Source organism: Anabrus simplex, chromosome 3 (genome assembly GCF_040414725.1).
Source record: "Anabrus simplex isolate iqAnaSimp1 chromosome 3, ASM4041472v1, whole genome shotgun sequence".
Lineage (NCBI taxonomy): Eukaryota > Metazoa > Arthropoda > Insecta > Orthoptera > Tettigoniidae > Anabrus > Anabrus simplex.
Genome location: NC_090267.1, coordinates 432,330,828 through 432,356,679, shown reverse-complemented (window position 1 = coordinate 432,356,679; position 25,852 = coordinate 432,330,828). Strand labels below are relative to the sequence as shown.

Below are 25,852 nucleotides of genomic sequence, written 5' to 3'. Positions count from 1 at the left end.
GCACACGAGCGACCAGGGCGGAAGCCTGCTTGATATTCGCCAATACTTTGTTCTAGTTGTTCTTGCGTTCTATTCAAAAGGCAAGCTGAAAGAATTTTTTAAGTCACTTGGAGAAGAGAAATGCCCCTGTAATTATTTACGTCAGTCTTATATCCCTTTTTGTGTAATGGGTGGATGAGGGCGCACTTCCAGTCCTGAGGTAATTCTTCCGATTGCCAGATATCTGTAATGATTTGAGTGAGCTCCTTGAGGGAGTTAGGTCCAAGATTTTTCAGAAGTTCCGCAATGATGCCATCTTCTCCGGAGGTCCTATTGTTTTTAAGTTTGAGGATGTGGCCGCGGATTTCTTCCTCTGTCGGTGGTGGAGATTCTGGGAAAGTGTGCCTTGGGGGTTCTTGAGGGAATCTTGTGAGGGGCTCTGGACAGTTGAGGAGATCAGCGAAGTAAAGTGCTAATTCTTGACAATTATCCTGATTACTGAGTGCAAGTTTTCCATCTGATCTTTTGAAAGCCAGGTTTTGAGGAGCGTACCCACGGACTTGTCCTCCGAATTCCCTGTAGAAATCTCGTACATTGTAGTTACGAAAGTTGTCTTCAATCGAGTCCAGTTGTTGCTTCAGGTGTTTTCTCTTGACCTGCCTGATGATTTTGGCTACTCGTTTTCTAGTTTCATTGAAATATGTTTGGTTTTCTGGTGATTTCTTGCTGTTGTATTTCTGGAATGCTTCTTTTCGTTCCTTCAAGGCATGTTCACATTCAGACCAAGGGTGTTTAGTATTCTTTTTCAGGGGAATTTGCTCTCGAGCTTTCTGGATGATTTTGTTGCGGAATTATTATTATTGTTATTGAATGTACTGCATGCATTATCCACAGATAGCACTTTTAAAAAATAAGATAGTTTTTTTGTGTTTCTTACTTTTCTGTAATATTCACATTTTTTGGGTCTTTTTTTCAGTCTGGACCTACTTATTTTGAAGGAAATTGTTCAGAAGATGGCTGGTATTGAAGCAGCTGAAGAAATGACTACTGAACAACTCGAAGCAATGGCTGGTGGTGAACTTCTCAAAGGCGAGGTTAGTCCATTGATGATTCTAAATTCTATATTTTTGAAGTAATTAGATGCTGTAAATTCTGCTTTTCTTACTGCAATATTTGTTTTCTTGCCTGGATTGATGCTTTAATGACCCAGAGTAATGGACGTACTATTTTTTATTTTATGCTATGTTAAGGGAACAGAACTTTTCTTCATAATTTCTGATACTCCATTTTATATTTTTCTATCTTCATCCCCACCTCAATTTCAATCTTCTCTCTCTTCTTAACATTTCATTGTTCTTGATGCTATCCTTTATTAATATTTCCCCTTTTCGTAGTGTGATGATTTGGTTGTTTCCTAAAAGTGATGTCTTTAATTTCTTCTCAGAAAATATTTCATGGTGTGCCATCTTGCAACAAACAGTGCACCATTTCATTCAGTAGATCAACAGTCAGTTGAAATCAAACCCTTCATCTTTACTTGAACAGTCATGGCTAATCATAGTGCACTTCTGAGCAAGTGGAGCAAAGTCTTCGTGGTCTGGGAAGTTCTCTGCAGTTTATCTCTTTCACTTGGCAAAAACCCAAATTAATACAATGTTCATTCATCGTCTTCTCATATCTTGCAAATGTTCTGAATATGAAGTGTGTCTGTACTTCAATTAGTCATTATTTTCAACCTTTTGTTCTTCCTGTGTGCTTGATACTTGAATCGATTGATTGCATGTGGCCTCCAAAGAGGTCTAGTGCAGATCTTTCTAGATGACGCCCATGGGTGACCTGCACATCTAGATATGGGTGTTGGTGATATTAAGGTAGGGAGAAGGTGAGACCTGGTGTTGGCACATAGCCTACTCCTGTCAGATAACACCAAAGAGTCTGTCTCCATCCAACAGATGAATCACTATCAACAGCGTCGCATGCCTTCACTCCATATGAACACTGCAGAGAGTTTTGCCATTTTACCCATGCTTTTGGCTTGCAATATAGTGATTATAAATTATATACCACCAGCTCTCCTCCTCTGCTGGCCAACATTCTGGTGGTGAGGTTTGCAAACGATATGCAAATCCTAAACATAAACCCCAAAGGCCCCCTGCTCAACATAACAGAAGAATTTTACATCACTCTAGATCAGTACACCAATCCAAATTACAACATAAATGAAATCACAGAAAAAACTAACATCATCTTCAATACAGTTATCCCCGCCCTAAAAATCCCTTACCTTAAGTTAATCGATAAACAGAACGCAACACGCAACAGAAAAACACCAAACAACACAACCAGCTCCACCCCTACTCCGACAACAACAACTCTCCCTACCCCTCCTTCCCTTCCCCTCACAGCAGCTAGTATGAGCCCAAGAAGAACACGAAGTAATACATTACAGGCTTGCACGTCAAACACAACTCAGCTACACCAACAACAGTAAGTACATATTCTAATTCACACACATAACCCTTAGACATTCCTCCAACACGATATCACTTATAACTCAGTCTTATCTTCCACAGATAAACATAACATCATTGCACAGCTACAAATGGGAAAGGAGCCACTACTTTGAACCCCATGTCATCCAAATTTACGGACGCCACAGGACAACATGAATTGGTTCCAATAAAAGGGCAACACACACAGCAGAGCTGAACATATTTTAGTTGAATTTCATCCATACATTTGGCACCTTTTTAAAATTGAAAGTGTTTTATCCCACATATACACAGGAAGACAAAACTTTTCATCCATGCAATTTTACAAACTCCAAGAATAGCAGCTGAGGTGTACAACTGTAAATAAGACTTAAATACGGAAGTTAGTCGATGCATTGACCAACAAGCAAGAACGAATGTTCATATGCATGAAGTGTTTTTATATATATAAGTTAGTTTAAGTAAAGACATATTTTATACACTAATTTTAAGACCTTCAACATAATATTTTAGACATACAGTTGCAATATTGTACAGAATGACATATACGCCAGTTCACGCTAAGACGAGCCCCATTTGTATGTGACTAAATGTACATCATCATCATATAGCATTCCTTTAACAACACAATCTTAATCAAAGCTCCATTATATAAATATGTATGTATGTATGTATGGTTCAGCTGAAGATGACCTTGTATATGAGGTCGAAACCGGTCCTGTAGTTCAATATATGCAATAAATAAGTATTGATTGGTGGAAATCCTCTCCTATTTTTAATTGTGCAATTCATCAATACGGAAATGAAGATTATAGATTACGAGAAAGAAAGTTGAAGTTTCGAAACTAAATCAAAGAATAAAAGAGGCCGTGAATAAAAGGAAAGTGGCAGATATACATCTACGATTTATTCTACTCAATGTGCAAGTCTGAAATAGTTCAATATATGGTCGAGATGTCACAGGAAGACCGAAAACAATGTCGTGAATAAAACCAAGATTTCTCGGGGCCCGTCTCCTACCGCTGGCGAGCATACTACGAGATTTCTCGGGGCCTGTCACCCATGTGTTAATATAACAGAAACCATCTACTTTGATATACACGTCTGGGTTTGCCATGCCTACCTTGTCTTATGATATTCCCTCGAAGTATTACTCATTCCATGTACCTGCTTCTTATAATTGAACCATACTATGAATATTTACATTTAGCATCCCTCATTATGTCTTCATTGCTACTATCTTCCTAACACTTCATTTCAGTTCCTTCATATAATTCAATTCACTTCCATATATCGCTCAATTCAAGAAGTTATAAACATCAGTATAACCATTTCTTTTCATATCATAACCTTTTCATATATAACACAATTCTAACAATGTATTAAGCTTCGTTGCATCTATATTCACTTCATTGGATCATAATTCATCTCACAGAATAATATTTAACCTCTAGATAGATAGATAGATAGATAAGAAATGGGTGAGCCCTGTCTTCGCAGAGCTCCACACGTAGGTCTATGAAGACCCTTTGTGCCCCTTAAACAGGTTTGCCTAGTCCAGCCCTAGTGCTCCTATAAAGGATACTAGTGTCCGGATATTGGCATTCCTGATGTCTTCCAGGCTCACAAAATGTGAGCCAAGGTATCGATGTCTAGTGCTTGCAAGAGCCTCGCACTGACATAACACATGCACGGAGGTCTCCTCCTCCTTACCGCATCTTCTACACATCGGATCCTGGGTGATTTTCATGATGTGTAGGTGTCTCTGTAAGGTATTGTGGCCTGTTAACAGTCCAACTACCATTCTCATTCTGGTCCTATTCAAATTCATTAGGACCTTTTTATAACTTTGGCTAGGCCCTTTGATAAGTCCACGTGCCTGCCTTGCTATAGTTAACCTCTTCCAAATATCTAAGTGAGACTGGTTTGTCCTCTGGGATATTACCAGTCTCACACTTCGGAGTGAAACTCCCAGGAAGGGCTCTGATCCTGTGAAAGAACCTTTTGAGCCTTGTTTCGCTAGTTTGTCAGCTTCTTCATTTCCACTGATACCTGTGTGCCCAGGGACCCATAATAGGGTAACTGAGCTAAATTCACACAGCTGATCTAACATCCTTTGGCATTCCCATACTAATTTTGATGTTGTTTTAACTGCACATAGTGCTTTTAGTGCTGCCTGGCTATCACTGCAGATAGTGATGCATCTTCTGTGTCCATTCATATTCCATATATATACAGCACAGGCTAGTATTGCGTATACTTCGGCCTGGAAAACAGTAGCATATTTATCCATAGGAAGGGAGAGCCTTGTCTTAGGCTCCCAGACCCTGGCGCCTGTGCCCGTCTCCGTCCGCGAGCCATCTGTGTACCATGTACAGCCCGCAGACTTAAGATGGGCCCCAGCATCCGTGGCCCACTCCTCCCTTGTGGGTATCACCACTGTAAATTTATAATTCAAATTAAAGCTAGGCTTCATCAGATCCCCGATCATCATTGTCATAGGGCAAGTCTGGTGGAGCCTTGTAAGAATAGAGGCATGACCTCTATTCGGTTTTTTGAAGGACCATCCCCCGAGTGACCAGAGGCGATAGGCACTCATTTCTGCTATTACCTTAACATATAAATGTAAGGGGGGAAAACCTAGGATAGCCTCCATTGCACATAATGGTGTAGTATCCAGTGCCCCTGTTATTCCTAGACACGCAAGTCTTTGGACACTGTTTAACCTGGTGGTCACAGTTTTACTCTCCGAGCCTGGCCACCAGACTAAAGATGCATAGGTGATCGTGGGCCGTACAGTAGAGATATAGAGCCACTGGACCACCTTAGGTCTTAGGCCCCAAGTCTTACCGACGGCCCTGCGACAGGCCCACATAATCTTGCGGGCCTTATCCACCTTATGATCTATATGTTTCTTCCAACTCAGTCTTGCCTCAAGGATTACTCCTAGGTACTTAACTGAGGTTGTCTTAGCTAATTTTTTCCCAAATAGGAAAGGCTATGACAGTCCGTCTAGCCTCCTCTTCCTGGTAAATACCACGAGCTCCGTCTTATCGGGATTAACCGACAAGTCTGTCTCATGGCACCATCTTTCCACCCTACGTAAAGAGCTCTGTACGAGCTCGGAAACCGTGCTGGGGAAATATCCTACCGCCATCAGGCTTATGTCATCTGCATAGCCTTGGGCGTATATTCCTGCAACATTTAACCTGGTAAGTAGTTCATCCACTACCAGACACCATAATGTTGGTGATAATACTCCTCCCTGTGGACACCCCCTGTCTATATTAGCTCTCAACATTACAGCGTTGAGGGTAAACAGAACTTGACGGCCCTGCAGTGAGGCCATAATCCATTTTATGAGCATACTGCTCACTCCTCTTCTCTCTAGACTACGTTCTATGGAGCCCAAAGATGTATAGTTAAAGGCCCCTTCTATATCTAGGAATACAACCATAGCAAGTTGTTCCTGATCCAAGGCACTCTCCAGCCTAGAAACTAGGGTTGAGCAGACCGGAACATTCGCTTGTTCCGCAACATTAGGAACTTGAGGCGGAGTGTTTCGGTACAGAGTGCCGAGACACGGGACACAGGACACAGGACTGTAACTGCGTCCTAGAGAGAACTTCGAGAGGCAACAGTACATGCTCCGCTTCAGCTGGAATGTGCCTGAACCGAACGTGCTGTGCCAAGGCCGCACTAGATAGATTAGTTGGCCTTGGCTGTCTGCCTGTCGATACCGGCTGTGTGCCACCCTGTGTTGGAGTGTCAACATTTTTTCATCCAGTTATATCTTTAATTCCAAAGCGATGACCCGTATTTTTCTTGGGCTTAAAGTTTCCTTAAAGTCCAAATTAATTTTTAACATCATTCCCCGAGAAAGTGTTGAGGGAAATTTTCGAGATATTGAAGAAAGTAAATGGAAGTTGAGAGGGAAGGAATTCGAAGTGCAGAGAGCATAAGGCGCACACTGGGACGCAGAAGAAGCAGCTAAAGCAGTGCAGCGCAGAGCAGATTTTTGTAATCCACACAAATCATTGCACCATCGCAAGTTGACAGACAGGGCAGGACAGAGCAGAGCAGGCCGGTTCTGCACCTACTTCCGCCTACCACCCGCAGTCTTCGATATACAGTTTCCTGCACACGTGTCACGCACTTAAGAAAATTACCACAGCCATTCAGTCTCAAATGTTTTATAGGTACTATGTGAATCATGTGGTCTGCAATGCAGTATGTACGTATATATGTATGTATGTATGTATGTTTGTGAGAAAATGGCTGAACAGATTTAATGAAAATCGGTATGTAAATTCGGGGAATAAGGCACTACAGTCTAGGCTATAAATCATTTTATTCACGCTGCGTAACAAGGTAGTTTAGAGAAAGGTCTAAAATGTAATCCACCGAGCAAGTGGCCGTGCGGTTAGTGTCGCGCCTCTGTGAGCTTGCATTCGGGAGATAGTGGGTTCGAACCCCACTGTCGGCAGCCCTGAAGATGTTTTTCCGTGGTTTCCTATTTTTACACTAGCCAAATGCTGGGGCTGTACCTTAATTAAGGCCACGCCCGCTACCTTCCCAATCTTCCACCCTTCTTCCGTCGCCGAAAACCTTCGATATGTTAGTGCGACGTTAAACAAACAGCAAACAAAAGAATGTAATCCTCATATATCTATGAAACAATCCGTGACCCAAGTTCTCGCAACAAGTAGAATTTAAGACAAAGATCTAATGCTGATTATGGAGAACATCATCGCCGACTCCGTCGCCGTCATCCATCATCACATTTATGTGAAGAGATAAATACGGAAAATTATTTATCATGTCTTGTCAAATATAAATGCAAACGTGTTCACAACAGATTGTCAATGTTGATTGATTTTAGTATCTTGTTTCTTGTGACAACTAGATGAAAATCTAGCAGTACATTTGTAAATACATATTTTTCCCTCTCCCCCACTGTGATCGTATTAATGAATTTACCATGCAAGTTGGTCGTGCGATTAGGAACGCCTTGCTATGAGCTTGCATCCGGGAGATAGGGGGTTCGAACCACACTGTCCGCAACCGTGAAGATAGTTTTCCGAGGTTTCCCATATTCACACCAGGCTAATGCTGGGGGGGCTGTACCTTAATTAAGGCCTCGGTCGCTTCCTTCCCATTCCTAGCCCTTTCCTATTCCATCGTTGCCATAAGACCTATCTGTGTCGGTGCGACATAAAAAATATAAAAAATAATCATGAATTAAATTCTTTGCTTAGTTCATATGAACACCGAACATCGGTAACATAGAAATATTGTTCAGTCTTGTAAACTGGCGAAGGTGGTTGTTTTTATTGCGATTGTCTTAAGCTGAATAACCGCGTTGCCATCAGCACAAAGGAAATTGTGAAGATGACTAACAAAATGAGAAAAATCGCGAATGCTTGAAGAAAAAGAAAAAAAGAGCCTCTTTATACTGAATGCCCCGGTATCACAGAGTCAAAAGAAAAAATGTTATTTCTGAAAACAGACGAGACCCTGCGTGGCAATGCGCGCTCACGTCCACTTCGCAATTTCGTAAGCTTCGCGCTGTTCTGCTCTGCTCTTCCCTGCTCTGCGGCCAACTGCTTCTCAATGTGCGCCCGGCCTAACAGCACGAAAGTACAACAATGTATTCATCCAGTTATATTTTTAATTCTAAAGCGACGACCCATATTTTTCTTGGGCTTAAAAGTTTCCTTAAAGTCCAAATTAATGTTTAACGTCAATCCCCGAGAATGTGTTGAGGGAAATTTTCGAGATATTAATTACTCACTAATTACTCACAATACAGGCCAATACATTCAACTGGTGAAAATATTCTTGAATTGGTTACTTTTAAACACCTGCACTGCCACTGTAACAGTGTTATGTGTATTTTATATTGACCGGAAAAATCTTAACCTAAAAGCAGCCTTTAACGTGATTATTGGGCGCGAATTTCAGTGTTCCGACTGTTCGTTCACGTTCCCTGCAGCTTTATGCTGCACCATGGCCATAACTACACACAGGCACACACCACACAGTACGTTCCGTACAGGCACACTCCCAGTTCCCACTGGCGCGGAGCATGTAATGTTGCCTCCCGAAGTTCTCTCTACACTGCGCATTTACAGTCCCGCGTCCCGTGCGCCCGCTGCACAGTTCAGCTAGTAGGCGAAGGGCAGTGCATAGTGGCGCTTCTGATGGTACAGCGAGTCAGTGTCTCCGGCTCGCTTGAGAATGTTTCGGAACAATTGACACTTGGTGTTCTGGAACAGCGGAACATAACTGTGCACCGGCACCTTATGCCGAAACAGGGACATAGTGCCCAACCCTACTAGAAACTAGCTGGTGTAGTGCCGTCTCAACCAACTTCCCTGGTTGATATGCATGTTGATGAGAATGCAGGGGAAAGTCCCTTAATACTTTCTCCCTGATGTCTATCCACCAGTCTTTCCAAGGTCTTAAGTAGAAAAGACGTTAGACTAATGGGTCTATAATCCTTAGGTCTAGTATATAAAGACCTTCCGGGTTTAGGTATATACACCACCTTCGCCTGACGCCACAAGGAGTACACATACCCCATAGTGAGACAGGCTCTAAAGATTCTGACCAGGTATGGTATAAGGACCCCCCCCCCCGCTTCCTGAAGAAGTGCCGGGAAGATCCCATCCACCCCTGGGCTTTTGTAAGGGGCAAAGGATTCTAATGCCCACTTAACCCTTCTTGGGGTAACAATCTCTGCGGCTTCCTTCCAGCCACTTTTATCGGGTCTGAAGGATCCGCTCGATTTTACCTCACTATTCGTGACTACCAAACCTGGAAAGTGGGCATCAAGCAGTAAGTTCAGGGTCTCCCCCTCTGTGGATGTGTATCCACCCGAAGGCGACTCCAGTGAACCCAGCCTTGCCCTTCTATCCAAGGTTAAAATTTTATGAAGCCTTGCCGCTTCATGTTGACTTTCAATGGATTCACAAAACTGTCTCCAAGATTTCCTAAAAGCCTTTTTGACTTCTGACTTGTACCTTCTTTGTGATTCTTTGTAAGAATCTAGGCTTTCTTGATCCTGAAGTTCCCTGTACTTATTCCAGAGCCTTCGTGTATTTCTCCTCAGGTGTTCAGATAACTATTCCACTTGAAGCTTCCTGTTACTCTTTTTGCCTTAACAATAGGGTAGTTTAATTCATAAGAGATAACCAGTGTCCGTGTGAGAAAACTCACACTGAGCTCCAGCTCCTCTTTGTTTTTAATTATATTTGAGGGTCCTCCCTCCAGTCCCCTCCTCACGTCCTCCCTAAAAGACGTCCAATCGGTTCGTCTAGGGTTTCTGTAAGACGGGATCTCGAGGGAGCCCTCTTTATAAAACACAATGTGTCTATGGTCTGACAAGGAAGGCTCCAAAGAAACCTTCCAGTCTTTAAATTCCTGTATGATTCCCATGGAACCCAGGGTAAGATCTATGATCCCCACACTCCTATTATTAATGAAGGTAGGGGTATCACCAATATTCATGATCTCAAGATCAGTTGTACATAGAAATTCTATGAGGTGCTCTCCCCTTCAGTTTGTATATTTGCTTCCCCAAATGCTGTGATGAGCATTGGCGTCACATCCTACTATGAGGTTTAATCCTTGTTTCCTACAGTATATCACCAGTCTCTTGAACTCCTCCGGCGGGGGTGGAGTTTCAGAGTCTCCTGGGAAATATGCAGAGCAGACAACCAAGTCTTTTGGCTGTCCGCCCTCTTCATATCTCACTAGGACTGCTACCAGGTCTCCAGTAATGAAGCCTGGTATAGCCCAGGCGTTGTGATCTTTAACTAGTATACATGCTCTAGGCTTCTCCTCTGCTATTCCACTGAATAGAGTGAACCCTGTACATTTTAGTCCCATGATATGCCCCTGTCTAAGCCAGGGTTCTTGTATCAGGGCGACCGAAAACCTGCCCTTCTGGATACTTCTAATAAGTACCCTAGAGGCCGCTATACAATGTTGTATATTTGCTTGTATGAAAGTAATCATTCTTACCTTCATGCAATACTTTACCTTATGCGGTCTCTGGAACGTGCTGCTCCGTCTCCCGCGATGAGTCTTGAGGCTTGGCTGGCCCAGGTTCCTGTCCGGGCTCCTGCTCTTCGCCCCTGTTAGTCTCTGTATTTTCTGTGGTGGGGTTGGTCCTCTGCTTGTCACGCTTGCCCTCCACCAAGGTGAAGGTAGCCACATGCACCCCGCAGAAGATCTTCTTCCCCACCTCTTTCTCCACGTCTCTGGAGTCCATGCTAACCACAAGTCGGACACCTCTCTTCTCCTCCTTGCGGTCGTAGACCCTCTAGCTGGTGGGGTTTAAGCCATGGTTCTGGCGTGCCATTCTTCCCAGAAGGACATTATTGTCCTTTGGTTGTCCTGGTATCCAGACCATGACTCTCTTGTAGGAAAGAAGTTTATCCATGCCCACAATTGTGAGCCTGGCTCCTTCCCACGGTTGTATACCTGTAACAAGACTGAAAAGCCATGCTACAGTTTCATCGTTCTCGGCTATGATGACGGCCGCACCTCTCGACAGATAGCAATCCAGGAACTGAGGCTTAATGGGCCCCTGCTCCGGAAGCTCGTCTATCAGATTGGTGATAGCCTCTTCCACAGCAGCCACCTGTTTCTCGGTTAGCTGCTGGTCAGGATATCCTACAGGTACTATGGCCATCCTGATCCCAGCTTTAGCTATCCTGGCATATTCCACCTTGGGTTTTTTGCGAGTCTGCAGATCTTCTTCTGGGGTTGCCCCCGACAGAAGTCGTTTGCCCTCTGGCATCTTTGTGGGTGGGGTCCTCTGTGCCCTAGAAGCAGAGCCCTTTTCAGGGTCCCGCCTCTTGTGCCCATCGGATCCCCCCCACAGTTGTTACTGTTGTGGTATTAGAAGGCCCCTCAGCTCCCGGAGTTAAGCCCTCTTTGGCCTGCTCCCGGGCCTTTAAGGCCTTCTTATATCTCCTCTTCTCAGCGCCAGAGCGCTGCTTCTTCTTCTCCTTCTTCTTCTTCTGGACCTGTAGATTGCCCACCTCTTGAGTGAGCCCTCTAACTGTCGCAGATGAACTATCCGAGGGTATCTCCGAAGAGTCCCCTTCGGTTGTTGTTGTAGTGTTTCTCTCGGAGGCCCCAGAAGAGCTCTCCGGTTTATGGATGGCTACCGTATTCATTCAAATCCCACGAGTAGCTAGGGAAATATATGTCCGCCCACGCAGAGCCCCGCATACCTGGGTAAGGCTACTTACTTCGAGAGGGCGCCAAGTATCTCGAAGGCTCCGTTCAAGACACATCTCCCATGTGTCATGCACCCCATCGGCACGGGTCGCATTACACCTTAGGGTTGGGCGGTGCTTTAGCTTCCTCCTCCTTGTATACCGAACGGTTACCCAATAGGGCTCCATTCGGCATCGCAGGAAAGGAGCTACTAGTCCCCCTCACCACGAAGAGGATCTTCAATTGAAGAGGGTAATCAGGGTTAGCCCCCTACAATTGTAGAAGCACACACGAGGGGGATTTAACCTCTAGCATTCCATAATACCATTTCATGACGTACCTCAACAAGGAATAACTCATATGATCTATAATCCCTTTCCATATCATTTCATATCATATCAAACCCATTTAAGAAATCTAATACATGCAAATACTCTCATTCTGCTGTGTGAAATCTACACCCCTTCTCGCAAATAATCATAATTTCATTAGCTATCATAGCACACTCAACATATGTATAATCACTTCTTTGAGATATATCGATTTTACGTATATGGACAAGAAAGAAATTCCACCTATCAATACTATTTATTGTAACATGGACTTACATCAGTACCGGCTTCGACTGTATACAGTCATCATCAGCTGACAGATCACAATATTACATCCATTAGGCATTGGTACATGTTGCAAAGATGTAGTCGTCCATTAGCGCATCCGGATGTCTAATGGGGTTGCGAGTTAGATGTTATCGTCATTTCATTTGTGATTACGTGAAGTTAAAATTGTTTCTGAGATTAAAATATGATAGTAAAAAAACTGAACTACACTTAAAATAAATTGAACATGCACATTAAACACATTAAAAACACAGAAAACATGTATATAAAACACTTGGTGATTTTAACACATTAAAAACACTGAAAACAAGTATATAAGAAACACTTGGTGAATTTAAAAGTGCACATCTTGCATGTTCTTTCTTCAGGCTTCCTCATCGAGGTCTTGTGCGCCTATGTTTATGTTGATTGATTTTGAGCTCGTAAACAGTTCTTGAGGATGTTCTATTTGACTAAGAAATGCATTCATATATGCTTGTAACGAAAACACAAGTCATTGAGTGGTCAAATATTGTGGGTAGAGATAATATGTAGCTCAGCTGTGAACGTGTTTTAAAACATTTGAAGCGGATGATAAAGCCTTGATTTTTAGATTTGGTTGAATATAGGTTTTTGGTGGTGAGCTCTTCCTTATCTATATCTGTTTACCGGAGCTGTGGTTATCTGTGAAAGAAAACTGGTATGAGTAAAGTGTAAGTTTGAAGGAATGCCTGAAGTTGTGTGTGAAAGTAAATTGGTACTTGGTACTTACTGTTGTTGTTGTTGTGGTTGGGTGACATTCTGTTTGGGAGCTCATTGCGCACTGCTGCGTGGATGCCTAGGACTTATGTTCGCTGTAGTGAGGGGTATGGATGGAGGGGTAGGGGGAGTGGCTATTGTGGGTGTAGGGGTGGAGCTGGGCTTGTCGTTCATCAATCTTTTGGGGCGTGCTGTGTTCTGTTTATTTACTATTTTTAGGTAATAATTTCTTAGGGAGGGAATAGCTTTATTGAAAATGATATTGTATTTCTCTGCGATGTCATTAACATTGTAATTAGGATTACATCCTTGTTATCTTTCCACTTCACACACAACATACTGTTGGCAGCCCACGTCTCATACTCTCCACGTTTTAGTTTCTTCTTACTGATATCGCGAGGCATGTCTTTTCGGTTCTGTCTTAACAGTTCCAATTACATTCATCTGCTTGTCGTGTAGCCTTTTGAGTAAATCTGGGGAAGAATACCAGTTATCTAAAACAATGTATGTCCTCGGTCTAACAAGGGTTCACACATGTTGAGCACGACGTTTGTACTTGCTGGCAGACTTGGATCCGTTACATCATCACCTACATAAATTTTGAAAAACAGACAGTAGCCAGAACTTGATTCACAAATTTTGTAAATTTTTATTCCAAACCTTGAACGTTTAGACCTATTACACTGGACATATGAAAGGCGGCCTCTGAATTTCATTAGACTTTCATCTAGAGCAATGTCTTGTGAAGGTAAATATAATTCTGAAAATTTGGAGCAGAAATGTTGTATTATAGGCCTAATCTTTCTTAGTTTGTCACTACTATCGACTTGTTCATCGTCAACAAAATGTAAAAATCGTGAAATTATAATAAATCTTCCCCTGCTCATGGTTTCACAAAAAATAGGAGTGTTTATACACCTGTTTTTACTCCATTATAACTGTATTCTTGACTTTCGCACTTGTGACATTAGTATAACTAACGCAAAATATGCCCTAATTTCGTCGGGTGTAGTCTCAAACCATTTGTCATCGTCTTTCAACTTTTTCTGTCAGGATTGCTCAACTGTTTTGCTGCATATGAATTTGTCTCGACAGATATTTTGTCAAACAAAGGGTTCATGTATTCACAAAAAACTGAGAGTTCAGATAGTGGCTGTGTATCAAACTGTTTCAATAAATTTTCACTAACCCCACTGTATTCACTAAACTTATGTACAACAGGTTTATTGTCACTTTTTGTCCAGTTCCAGTCAGTCAAGTTAGTCTGTGCCGAGGTATGAGCTCGTTTCGAAAGACATGGCACACCGTCGTTATTTGCTTCACTTTCCGTGTCATCAGAACTATTATACGCATCGCTAGTACTCGAACTAAGGACTTCAGGGTCTATTTCGTCTTCCCAAACATGTTGTTGTTGTTGTTTGAGTCATCAGTCCATAGACTGGTTTGATGCAGTTCTCCATGCCACCCTATCCTGTGCTAACCTTTTCATTTCTACGTAACTATTGCATCCTACATCTGCTCTAATCTGCTTGTCATATTCATATCTTGGTCTACCCCTACCGTTCTTACCTCCTACACTTCCTTCAAAAACCAACTGAACAAGTCCTGGGTGTCTTAAGATATGTCCTATCATTCTATCTCTTCTTCTCGTCAAATTTAGCCAAATCGATCTCTTCTCACCAATTCGATTCAGTATCTCTTCATTCGTGATTCGATCTATCCATCTCACCTTCAGCATTCTTCTGTAACACCACATTTCAAAAGCTTCTATTCTCTTTCTTTCTGAGCCAGTTATCGTCCATGTTTCACTTCCATACAATGCCATGCTCCACACGAAAGTCTTCAAAAACATCTTTCTAATTCCGATATCAATGTTTGAAGTGAGCAAATTTCTTTTCTTAAGAAAGCTCTTCCTTGCTTGTGCTAGTCTGCATTTTATGTCCTCCTTACTTCTGCCATCGTTAGTTATTTTACTACCCAAGTAACAATATTCATCTACTTCCTTTAAGACTTCATTTCCTAATCTAATATTTCCTGCATCACCTGCCTTCGTTCGACTGCAGTCCATTACTTTTGTTTTGGACTTATTTATTTTCATCTTGTACTCCTTACCCAAGACTTCATCCATACCATTCAGCAACTTCTCGAGATCTTCTGCAGTCTCAGATAAAATAACAATATCATCGGCAAATCTCAAGGTTTTGATTTCCTCTCCTTGGACTGTGATTCCCTTTCCAAATTTCTCTTTGATTTCTTTTACTGCCTGTTCTATGTAAACATTGAAAAGGAGAGGGGACAAACTGCAGCCTTGCCTCACTCCTTTCTGGATTGCTGCTTCTTTTTCAAAGCCCTTGATTCTTAACATCTTCAAAAACATCTTTCTAATTCCGATATCAATGTTTGAAGTGAGCAAATTTCTTTTCTTAAGAAAGCTCTTCCTTGCTTGTGCTTGACGCCTCTTTCGTTCCTTCGTCCCAATCCAAATTCTCCTACTGTGCTACCTTCTCTTCCTTGGCCTACCACTGCGTTCCAGTCTCCCATCACAATTAGATGGAAAAACAAGTTGAAGCTGAGTTGGGAGAAGATCAGTTTGGCTTCAGAAGAAATGTAGGAACACGTGAAGCTATCCTGACTTTACGTCTGATCTTAGAGGATCGAATCAAGAAGGACAAGCCCAGAATTAGATGGAATTAAGAATCAAGAATTAAGAATTAAGATGGAATTAAGATTCTTCCTTGATTCTTGATCCCAAACATCACTGCCTTCAATATCACTCTCTAAAACACTGTCTTAGCTTCCGTATTCCTTCTTCATCAACACCAGCATATCTGCTTGACGCCATGATGGCACCTGACAAGAGCGAAATTATGTGAAAAAAGATTCTCTTATCTCTTGTTCCGGAAGTGTGCGAGAACCTGGTGAAAGGGAAAAAACTGAATCCACATGTGTAAACTTCAGCTCAGAATGCATACAAGTGGCGTCTGTGGGTTAGTGACTGAAGTATATGGATTGATGTACAGCTGTGCATCGCCACGAGCAGGGCTCGTCATTTGATTCATATGCCACAAGTAACTATGATGAGCTAGGATTGTCAAATGATGCGATTGGGTTAAGGTAAAGCTCTTATCTAGGAACATCTAAAGTATATTTGTCAAAGAACTTTGAAGTCGTATGTAGTGTGTATCTTGATTTGGTGTACAGCTGAATTTGTTTCGGAAGTTAATTTGTATGCCGATTTTGGTAAATAATATTTTGAAAACCAAAGATCGCTGTTGGCTTTTCGAAAACCGCAACCTTCACACCTCCATGGCCCTTGGTAAGGTTTCCCAGTCTCCTTTCCATGTTCCTGGTTTATTATCATCAAGTTGCCCCTACTGATTTTTACCAGTGTTGTTACCGGCAGAGTCCCGCGTAGTTCATCAGATGTTTTATTTGTGTGTGTAGTGTCTTAGGTACCGTGTAATTGCACTTATTTTCCTCTCTTTACTGTGTTTGGTATAGCCGCCGAAGCATCGGTTACAATAATGTATTGAACAGGTAGATCATAATAAAACTTTGTTATTGTAAATCAACAGATTTCAATACGGATTAAAACATGAGATTAGTCACTTGCAATTTGTAGCCCTCAGCGCTACATCTGTAGTCCTTGGACGGCTGGATCTAAGGATCAGCTGGAGTCATCTCCTTCATCAGGTTTGGTCGGCTGGCTGGTTACATATTCACCTCCAGGTATTTCCACCTCGAAATTAGCAAGTCATAATCATCTTCTCTCTTGAGTTAGTGTTAACATAAAATAATCCCAGCAAGTAAGAGTTAATTTTAAAGCTTCTTAAAAATCTAAATATCTCGTCAGTATTCTTGTATTTTGCTTATGGATCTGACTTTTGCCAAATATTTGACACTGGGTTCAGTGTATGTTCAATTTTATCTTTGCCTTATTTATTATATATAAGTTTATATGATAATTCAGTTCTTGAAGGCTTAAGAATCTCTTAATTTCGCTCCTTGGTAATGATTCTTGGTTATTTTTCTGTCCTCCAATCTCTATTCTTAACAAGTTTCGACGTGTCGTATCACTTCTTGTCTGTCCAGTTACTGAACGTATTTGATTCAAATTTTCTTATTTCACTCCGCAATTCCTTTCTTCTGCACTGTAAACTGTGTATCACGCCGTACCTTTTCGTTTAGAACACGTAATATCTGAGTATTTCGTTTTTCTTGGCTAATATCTTCTTTTCTGATGCAGCTCAAATGATTCGTATCCGTCCAGTATCTCGACAGATTAGTAAGTGTGGTAATAATATATTAATATTTACTTGTTTCTTTTCAGACAGTCCACTTGATATTTTTATGTTTTCTACTCACAGCCTTTGAAATTGTACGCTCTTTACTTGACCTTGGCCTCCTGTGAACGTTTAAATTATAATTCACTTTATATAATTCTGCCTGTGTGGTCCATACCTCCACTTTGACGCCATTTTGGAACGGTCAGAAAATGCAATGGGCACACAAAGAAAATTCTTGGACATACTTTTCAAAATTAAATTTTAAGTGCTTATACTTCTTGAACTTCCCTAGGAATTTTACACATGAACCAAATTTTTTCAATTTATTATTGTCTGTGTACTCCACTTCCAGACATCGAAGGTGAATCATAATAACTGTAAATCAATTAAAATTTTCAACATTAGTGAAAATTCTTACCATCTCAAATAACAATGTTAGATTTCAAAATAAATTCATTTGTTTCCCATGACATTTTATTATTCTGAGCAATTGAGCACCCTACTTACTCAGTAGTTCATTAAACCACTCCACATCTATCTCATTATTATTATATCCTTTAAGAAATTACAGTATTTATTTTTATGCCCTAAAAAAAAAAGAAATGGCGTATGGCTTTTAGTGCCGGGAGTGTCCGATGACATGTTCAGCTTGCCGGGTGCAGATCTTTTCATTGAAGCCCTTACGCGACCTGCGCGTCGTGATGAGGACGAAATGATGATGAAGACGACACGTACACCCAGCCCTTGTGCCAGAGAAATTAACCAATGATGGTTGAAATTCCCGACCTTGCCAGGAATCGAACCTGGGACCCCTGTGTGACCAAAGGCCAGCACGCTCACCATTTAGCCATGGAACCGGTTTATGTCCTAATTCTAGCCTATACTACTGTACATTTTATACACAAAGATTCGAGTTATATCTGAAATAATTTAATTGCTTTTTAGGCTTATTTTAAGTTTCTCAGTTATGATCTTTTTATGTTATAAGTTACTATTTCTACTTCTCAACTAATCATAGTCAACTTTTACTCCTATCATCAATTTATGTTTTAACCTTACACTCATTAATTTTGTTATTTATTTCTAATACAAGACTTTTGTCTTGCATCAGTAACTCAACTGGGACTGTGAATATTATATCCCTATAGCTCAATTTCTTTACAATACATTTCCATTATTTTTTTACCTTTATTTTTATCAACTTCTGTTCTTATCAGATTCTTTGGTTTATTCCCTCCTTTCTGAGATCTCGCTCGATTGTATTCAATCTAGTTCATTGTCAAACAAAATTATATTTTACTGTATTAATCCATTTGTTGGAAATATAGAGCATAATCCATCACAAATCATAGTCCTGAGTTCGACATGATCAGGATGTCTCACTACGTGAATACGCACATAGTTCTGACAATCCAAATGAAATGAACACCAAAAATTGTGCGCAAAATTACAAAACACATCACAACCACACCATCATCACAGATAAGGGTTTCATTACGGAAATAATTTATAGTTATCTAGGTTAATTTTATTATTATTAGTCTTTTATTTTTAGATTATGAGCCCTCAGATTATGTAGATGACCTCTACAATGGGGACACATGCAACTCCTAGCAAGGGATGGCAACAAAGAATGAGACTTTAAAAAATCGCGTTCAGACTCAAATCAGTCCGCCATCACCACGTACAATTAGAGATAAATTGAGATGACACGCTCAATCGTGCGAAAGCAATACTAAATCACAGCATACAAATCTTTAATTGTTGTTGAGTTCATTTATATTAATTTATTATTATACCTGACCAACGTGTACCCTAGTAGTCACCATGTGGGTTATAATTCAATCCACCATTGCAATTAGCCCACTCATGCACCACATTCGCCACATGGATTCCATTCATATCATTACAATCAAATTGGGCATCTTCGGCATTTCAACAATCACCTCACAACCAAATTTACTCTCAATAACGTGTTTAATTATCCCATCCTACTTCACTTGACCTTTATTTTCTGATTATTGTTCCCTGTGTCATGAGAAAATATTCCGAAATAAATATCACGTTGCTGCCAAGGAATGAAATTGTTACAATCTGATTCAGAGAGTTAAGATATGTCTCATCTTCAGTCAATATTCTAATTTAAGTCATTGCTTTAATATCGGCTCCTGAAAATATTATTGTTATTATTCTTATTTTTATTAAACTATTTCATTATTATTATTATTATTATTATTATTATTATTATTATTATTATTATTAATTAATAATTTCTTCTTGAAGACTTGAAATATTCCAAGTTTACTTCAGAACGAAATAATCCACACAAAATCGTAGAGTGAAATTCTAACTTGAAGTTAGAATACGAACTCGCAAGACATTTACAGACCAAGTCCATAAGATTACGTAGACGTATTCGAAGTTTCCAGATGTACTATACAAGATGAAGTTGTATCATCTAGACTGTTCCAGAAAGAGAATGTTCGTCCCTTCACACCTTACTCCTTCAGAGAGAGAAAAATGAAAGAATAATGTTCGTTCCTTCACATCGTCTTAACATTACACCTCTCGACCAATGAACTAGTAAAGTGATGTAATCTCCTAATTAGAGTTGTTATTGGTTGAGATTGCAGCTTAACTGTGATCTGTTCCCTCTTACAAGAGTACGGATCATTCTAGAATTCTGAAACCCCCTTCTCCAAAATTCTCGCATGACATTAGCACACCGCTGTGACGTAGCCCACGTGTCCTTGACCGCTCGACCCAGTTCCGGCTCACATTGCCCTCGGTGGGATGGCTTGCTATCAGCTGTTAACTGGTCCGTGTGTATGCATGAATAAAATGCAAATTAAACCAAATATTGTTTCGTTCTCGTAAGGTACCATTTGGATGGGTACATCATGTATGTATGTAATGAATGTATGTATGTATGTATGTATGTATGTATGTAAACTTGTTCATAAAAGACAGAACACCTTGAAAGACTAGAGATAGATAGTTCATATTCACAGGGCATGTTCATTAGTATGTTCTGCAGAAACGATTAGCATTTCACTCACCTAGGTTCAGCATGTGTCCTGTTGCCTAGTAGGCACTGTTCCATGGGCACTGGTAACTTGTTTCATGTGTGATGGCATCGGCGTGTATAAGGCGCGAATTGCGTCCTGGGGTACAGCTATCCATACTGCACTTGCATTTACCTGGCTCCACAGTTTTGATCCAACTCCGTTCCTAACAAGTAGTCTCCGCATGGTCAATGGCGATGTATTTGGAGAAAGTCATACCGACATCGGATTTCTGCCATAACTCCTCCCAATCATCTTCATTATCGTTTCTTCTTCTCCTTCTTGTACTTCATTTAACGAATAAAAACCACACTTGACGAAGCAGTTCGTGATTGCTGATGAAGCAATAGCATCCCAGGCAACTGTCACGCTCCGCATTGCATCAGTCTCATTCCATTTGTACATTTCTCCCGCTGGAATATTTCTAGAAACTTCACGGTGAAAGTAACGCACCAGTCGCTTTCTGTAGGCACATTTCATAGATTAAATTATACCTTGATCTAGGGGCTGCAAGTAGCTCGTAGTGTTGACTGGCAGAAGAAGAAGATGCACATGTTTTAAAATTAAATTATGTTTGTGTGCAGTGCACTGATCCAACAACAGAAGTATTTTTCTGTTGTGGCATGCCATTTTGCTCTCAAGGCATACCAGCCACTCCTCAAAAATTTTGCCTGTCATCCTGGAATTTTTAGACGACTTGTATTTGCACAGAAAGTGCCTGATGCCCTTTAAACATTGTGGCTTCTCGAACTTGCCTACGATGAGGGGAGGAAGTCTCTCGCTTCCGTTCACATAGCAACACAAAAGGACTCTGAACCTGTCCTTGTAAGATTTCCCGCCATGGCACTCCTCTCCCTTAAAACCATAAGGCCGTTCGGGCTCGGCATTAAAAAACAATACAGTCTCATCGGCACTGAAGATATTGTTCGGTGCATATGAATTGATAATGTGAGCCACGCTTTTTCGCGAACTGTCTTCATTGCTCATTGTTCACTGATTCTGCTTCTCCGCACAATGCCTGCCACGCGATATTGTGCCGTTCCTTAAAACGCTGAATCCACCCATTTGAACTCTGAAACTCAAACCCCATCTTTAGCATCAGTTCATTCGCCTTCCCCTTTATAATCTCACCATCGACAGGGATATTGTTCACCCGAACATGCCGAAATCACTTGATCAATTGTACTTCCAAATCAGAGTTTTTAGCTCCTCGAATGTGCATTCGCTTTGCTTTATTTACACCCTGTATTTCCTGAGCTTCTATGCTGTCACGATTTTTTTTTTTTTAATGTTGAAAGGGTGGACACAGGAATTCCAAAGTCTTTAGCTATTTCAGTTTTCTTTTTTTTTTTTTTTTTTGGTCCTTTGTCGACCTCCCTTATAATTTTCACTTTCTCGCTGAGTGTCTTGGAAGAATATCGATGCTTAGTCATCTCGCTACACAAAAAAGGAACACATGTGCCCCAAACTGAAATACTGTAACAATAAACTAAAACACAGTGTTAAAAAAATATAACAACTTTGAAGTTTATAACTGCACACTAAAACTTTAAGTAAAATGAGTAACTACAAGAATACAAAAGAACTATGATTTCACTAGAACTTGGCAACTCTGAAGCACGCTGTAGACCACCAAAGTCAAAGTGCGGAAAGATACGCTTGCACGTTCTGGAAGACACGTTCTATCATGTCACGGAGAATTTTTAATTCAAATCATGCCGTAAAATACTATTTTGAACAAAGTGAAGGATAATTTCGAATTAAAAGTCTGAATTTCAATACTGGGACCAACATTGTTCTTCGAATTACAAATTATCTATATTTCGAATTAAGCGATTTAAATAATATGCAAAACCATACCTCGTGTTTCGGGGTACGAGAGATTCTTCGAATTAGGCGACATTTTGAATTGACCAATTTTGAATTATCGAGGTTCCAATGTATGTATGTCAGTTTTTATTTTAAAAAATTGTTGGGGAGAAAATGTACATCCATTTGACATTTGTTAACTATAGATATAAATTTAAGAGCCATTACAATTTTTGTGAAATGTAGGTATACCTGAAAAATCACAAAAACACAAGTGTACTCTGGGTTTGGTCTTTGCATTATTGTGTGTGTTATTTTGTTTCAGGCTGGTTACTTCAGTCAAGTGAGGAACACGAAAAAGTCATCTCTGCGTCTTAAGGAAGCTTTGTCCGAACATAATCTGGCTGTAGCTTTGTGTTTGTTGATGGCTCAGCAGCGTTACTGTGTAGTATACAAGGAGACTGACAAGAGCCATCTCAAATTGGTGGGAAAGTTGTATGATCAGGTATTGTATACTTGTTTAATTATATGTGTGCTCCTTTGTTAGGAAGCTTGATAATAATAGTAATAATAATAATAATAATAATAATAATAATAATAATAATAATAATAATAATAATATTGTGTGGCTATTTCTAGACGAGTGCAGCCCTTGTAAGGCAGACCCTCCGATGAGGGTAGGCGGCATCTGCCATGTGTAGGTAACTGCGTGTTATTGTGGTGGAGGATAGTGTTATGTGTGAGTTGCAGGGATGTTGGGGACAGCACAAACATCCAGCCCCCGGGCCACTGGAATTAACCAATGAAGGTTAAAATCCCCGACCCAGCCGGGAATCGAACCCGGGACCCTCTGAACCGAAGGCCAGTATGCTGACCATTCAGCCAACGAGTCGGACAGGAAGCTTGAAAATATACAGTGACATACCCTCCAACTTTTATGGTTTTCCTGTAAAAATCATGAAAAGGCAGTGTGTTTTACGGTTGTATGGATGATCTTTTATATTTTATAATTTTACTTACCAAGATCTTATTTTTATAATTTGTGCCAGAACAAGCTTCCGCAGGCCACCAGTACATGCTGTCTTACCAGCGAATATTTGATACATCGCTTTGATTTATATTCATCTTAATTTTAGTCTTTGATGAGAAATAGGAGACGCATCCTGAACATAGTTGATCGATATTGATTTGTTTGTGTTGAAAGAGACTAACGCTTGGATAACCGTTGGCTTCTTGTTAAATGAATTGATTTGTTTGATAACTATTACCGTCCTGTATAAAAAATAGTTCTTTTGTACTTCACCATGAATTACAAAGCGTAGGTCGTGTTGTAATTATGGAATAACATGTGAATTATGTTCATCGCTTAATTTGCTTCATATTTATTGCTACGTGTTGTAGAGTAATGTGAATTGTGTTTGTTGCTTATTTTGTCTGATGATCATGTTATTTATCGGTAATCATGAGTAAATCTATGATAAAACATTATCATCAGGTGTTTTGGATTTCCCATGCATACTGAAATCTAGAAAAGGAGAAAAACTTGTGTTTTGTACTGTGTGCCCTTGCAATATTAACATAGCATATGGTGGAAAACAACCTCACCAATCGGATAATGTGTAATAAACATCTTGGTAATTTGAAATCTAAGTGAGAAAATCAGAAAATATATTTATTTTTTTTGTTGAAGCCGGAGATAATGTTTACGATGTAATCAAGGCCGAGTGTTTGTTTACTTCTTTTTTAGTTGAACACAACAATCAATCAATCAATCAATCAATCAATCAGTCAATCAATCAATAAATCAGTTACTACTGATATGCATTTAGGGCAGTTGCCCAGGTGGCAGATTCCCTATCTCTAGTTTTCCTAGCCTTTTCTTAAATGATTGCAAAGAAATTGGAAATATATTGAACATCTCCCTTGCTAAGTTATTCCAATCCCTAACTCCCCTTCATATAAACGAATATTTGCTCCAATTTGTCCTCTTGAATTCCAACTTTATCTTCATATTGTGAGCTTTTCTACTTTTAAAGACACCACTCAAACTTATGCGTCTACTGATGTCCTCCCACACCATCTCTCCACTGACAGCTCGGAACATACCACTTACAATACCAATTTAATGGTCCGTTATTGGACATTATAAATTTTCCAGCTAACTCCTTTTTGGTTGCCTGCATTTTGCCCTATGTGCTAACTTGGGCTCATCAGTTGGTACTTAGCACACCCACCAGGACGCATGGCTAGGCTATTGTATCATGCGACAAATATTAACCACACTTCACGGTACCACTCAACACAAAATACATTTCTACCTTCTGAATGGAATGCGAAATAAAGGCACAAACAGGCTCAATCTGCTATTCAGTGATATCACTGTTAACCAGCAAGCAAAAGTGAACATTCCTGAGGCTAACGGCTTGCTTCCCGAAAGTGCAACTTATCCTTTGAAGTTCAGGAAGGCCTTTTCCCATAGTTACACAGCTGTAGTGATGGCTCTTACCCGAGATGAAAATCACATTTCTTTCACAAGCGATAACAAATACAGTAACAAAATGTGATCGTAGTAAGCAGTAATAGCAAAAATTTATGACACGTTGAGGTATTTTTATATAGATTTAATACGATGAGTATCAGGACTTTCAATTTACGACGTGCTAAGCCCGAAAACATGTTAATGAGGAACACACTGATAAGTTTTCACTGTATTGAAGATCCTCATCAAGTTTGTCAAGCCATGTGTAGTTAATCGGTTTGCATTGCTTGATGTCCAGTATCACCCAATCCAGAACTAGAAGAATGATTAAGATTTGGTTAATGGCATTCAAACCTCAAACTTGTTTAACACATTGCTGTCCGGCCCATCTGACGTATAACTGGCCCCTGTGGCCAGAAGGTTTTGGAAGGGACATGGAGTTATTGCAGGGTATTATAATTTAATAATTTTAGGTTCATTCATAGTTATATCTGACCTCTTTAAAGTTTTTGGTGAGATTTTATATTTCGGTTCATTTTGGTAATGATATCTGTTTGATACCTCCACTATATACGCCAACAAATCATTACAAATGAACAACTTGACATCACAATCTATATTTTCAGGTTCACTCGGCGAAGTATTAACGCCAGGCTTCCACGAGAAAGACTCCAAAAACAGTATAATATCCTGTTGGGCCACTCACTGCCAGAAATAGGGAGAATATTATCAACAGTACTTACATCTAGACCATCTTTGCTATCTGAAGCATCAGGTCATTCCTCGCATGGTGCAATAAACGTGTCATTCTACGCATCACTTCCACATAAATGCATGACGCTAGCACTAGAATTATCATTAGACAATTCATCTTCACTCTCCTCATAATTACGGGAAACATATGACAAATTTTCAGCGTATAATTCATGTATAGTATCACCAGGAGTCAGTCCACTGTTTTTGTTTACCGGCGCTGCCATTTTTGTTTACTAGCATTGATGGATACACGGAAGATATTCAAAGGCATAAACAAATGCCACTGACGCACTAAAACGGGCAAAACCAGTACTAAAAGAAGCGTAGATTTTCTACCATTTAGGCACATCAACGTAAATCTCCAAATAGTTCCTCAATAACCGTTAGATGGCAT

At 40.4% G+C, this 25,852-nt stretch overlaps 1 protein-coding gene across 2 annotated transcripts in view; it reads left to right on the top strand.

The window, feature by feature from the left end:
* tho2 (THO complex subunit 2-like protein) overlaps positions 1 to 25,852 on the top strand; it is a 547,726-nt gene that overhangs the window by 228,848 nt on the left and 293,026 nt on the right. For both annotated transcript variants that reach the window (XM_067143459.2, XM_067143457.2), the window contains exons 14-15: positions 956 to 1,073; positions 22,549 to 22,728. In XM_067143459.2, coding sequence (XP_066999560.2) covers positions 956 to 1,073; positions 22,549 to 22,728 — 298 coding nt within the window. The remainder of the gene's footprint in view (positions 1 to 955; positions 1,074 to 22,548; positions 22,729 to 25,852) is intronic.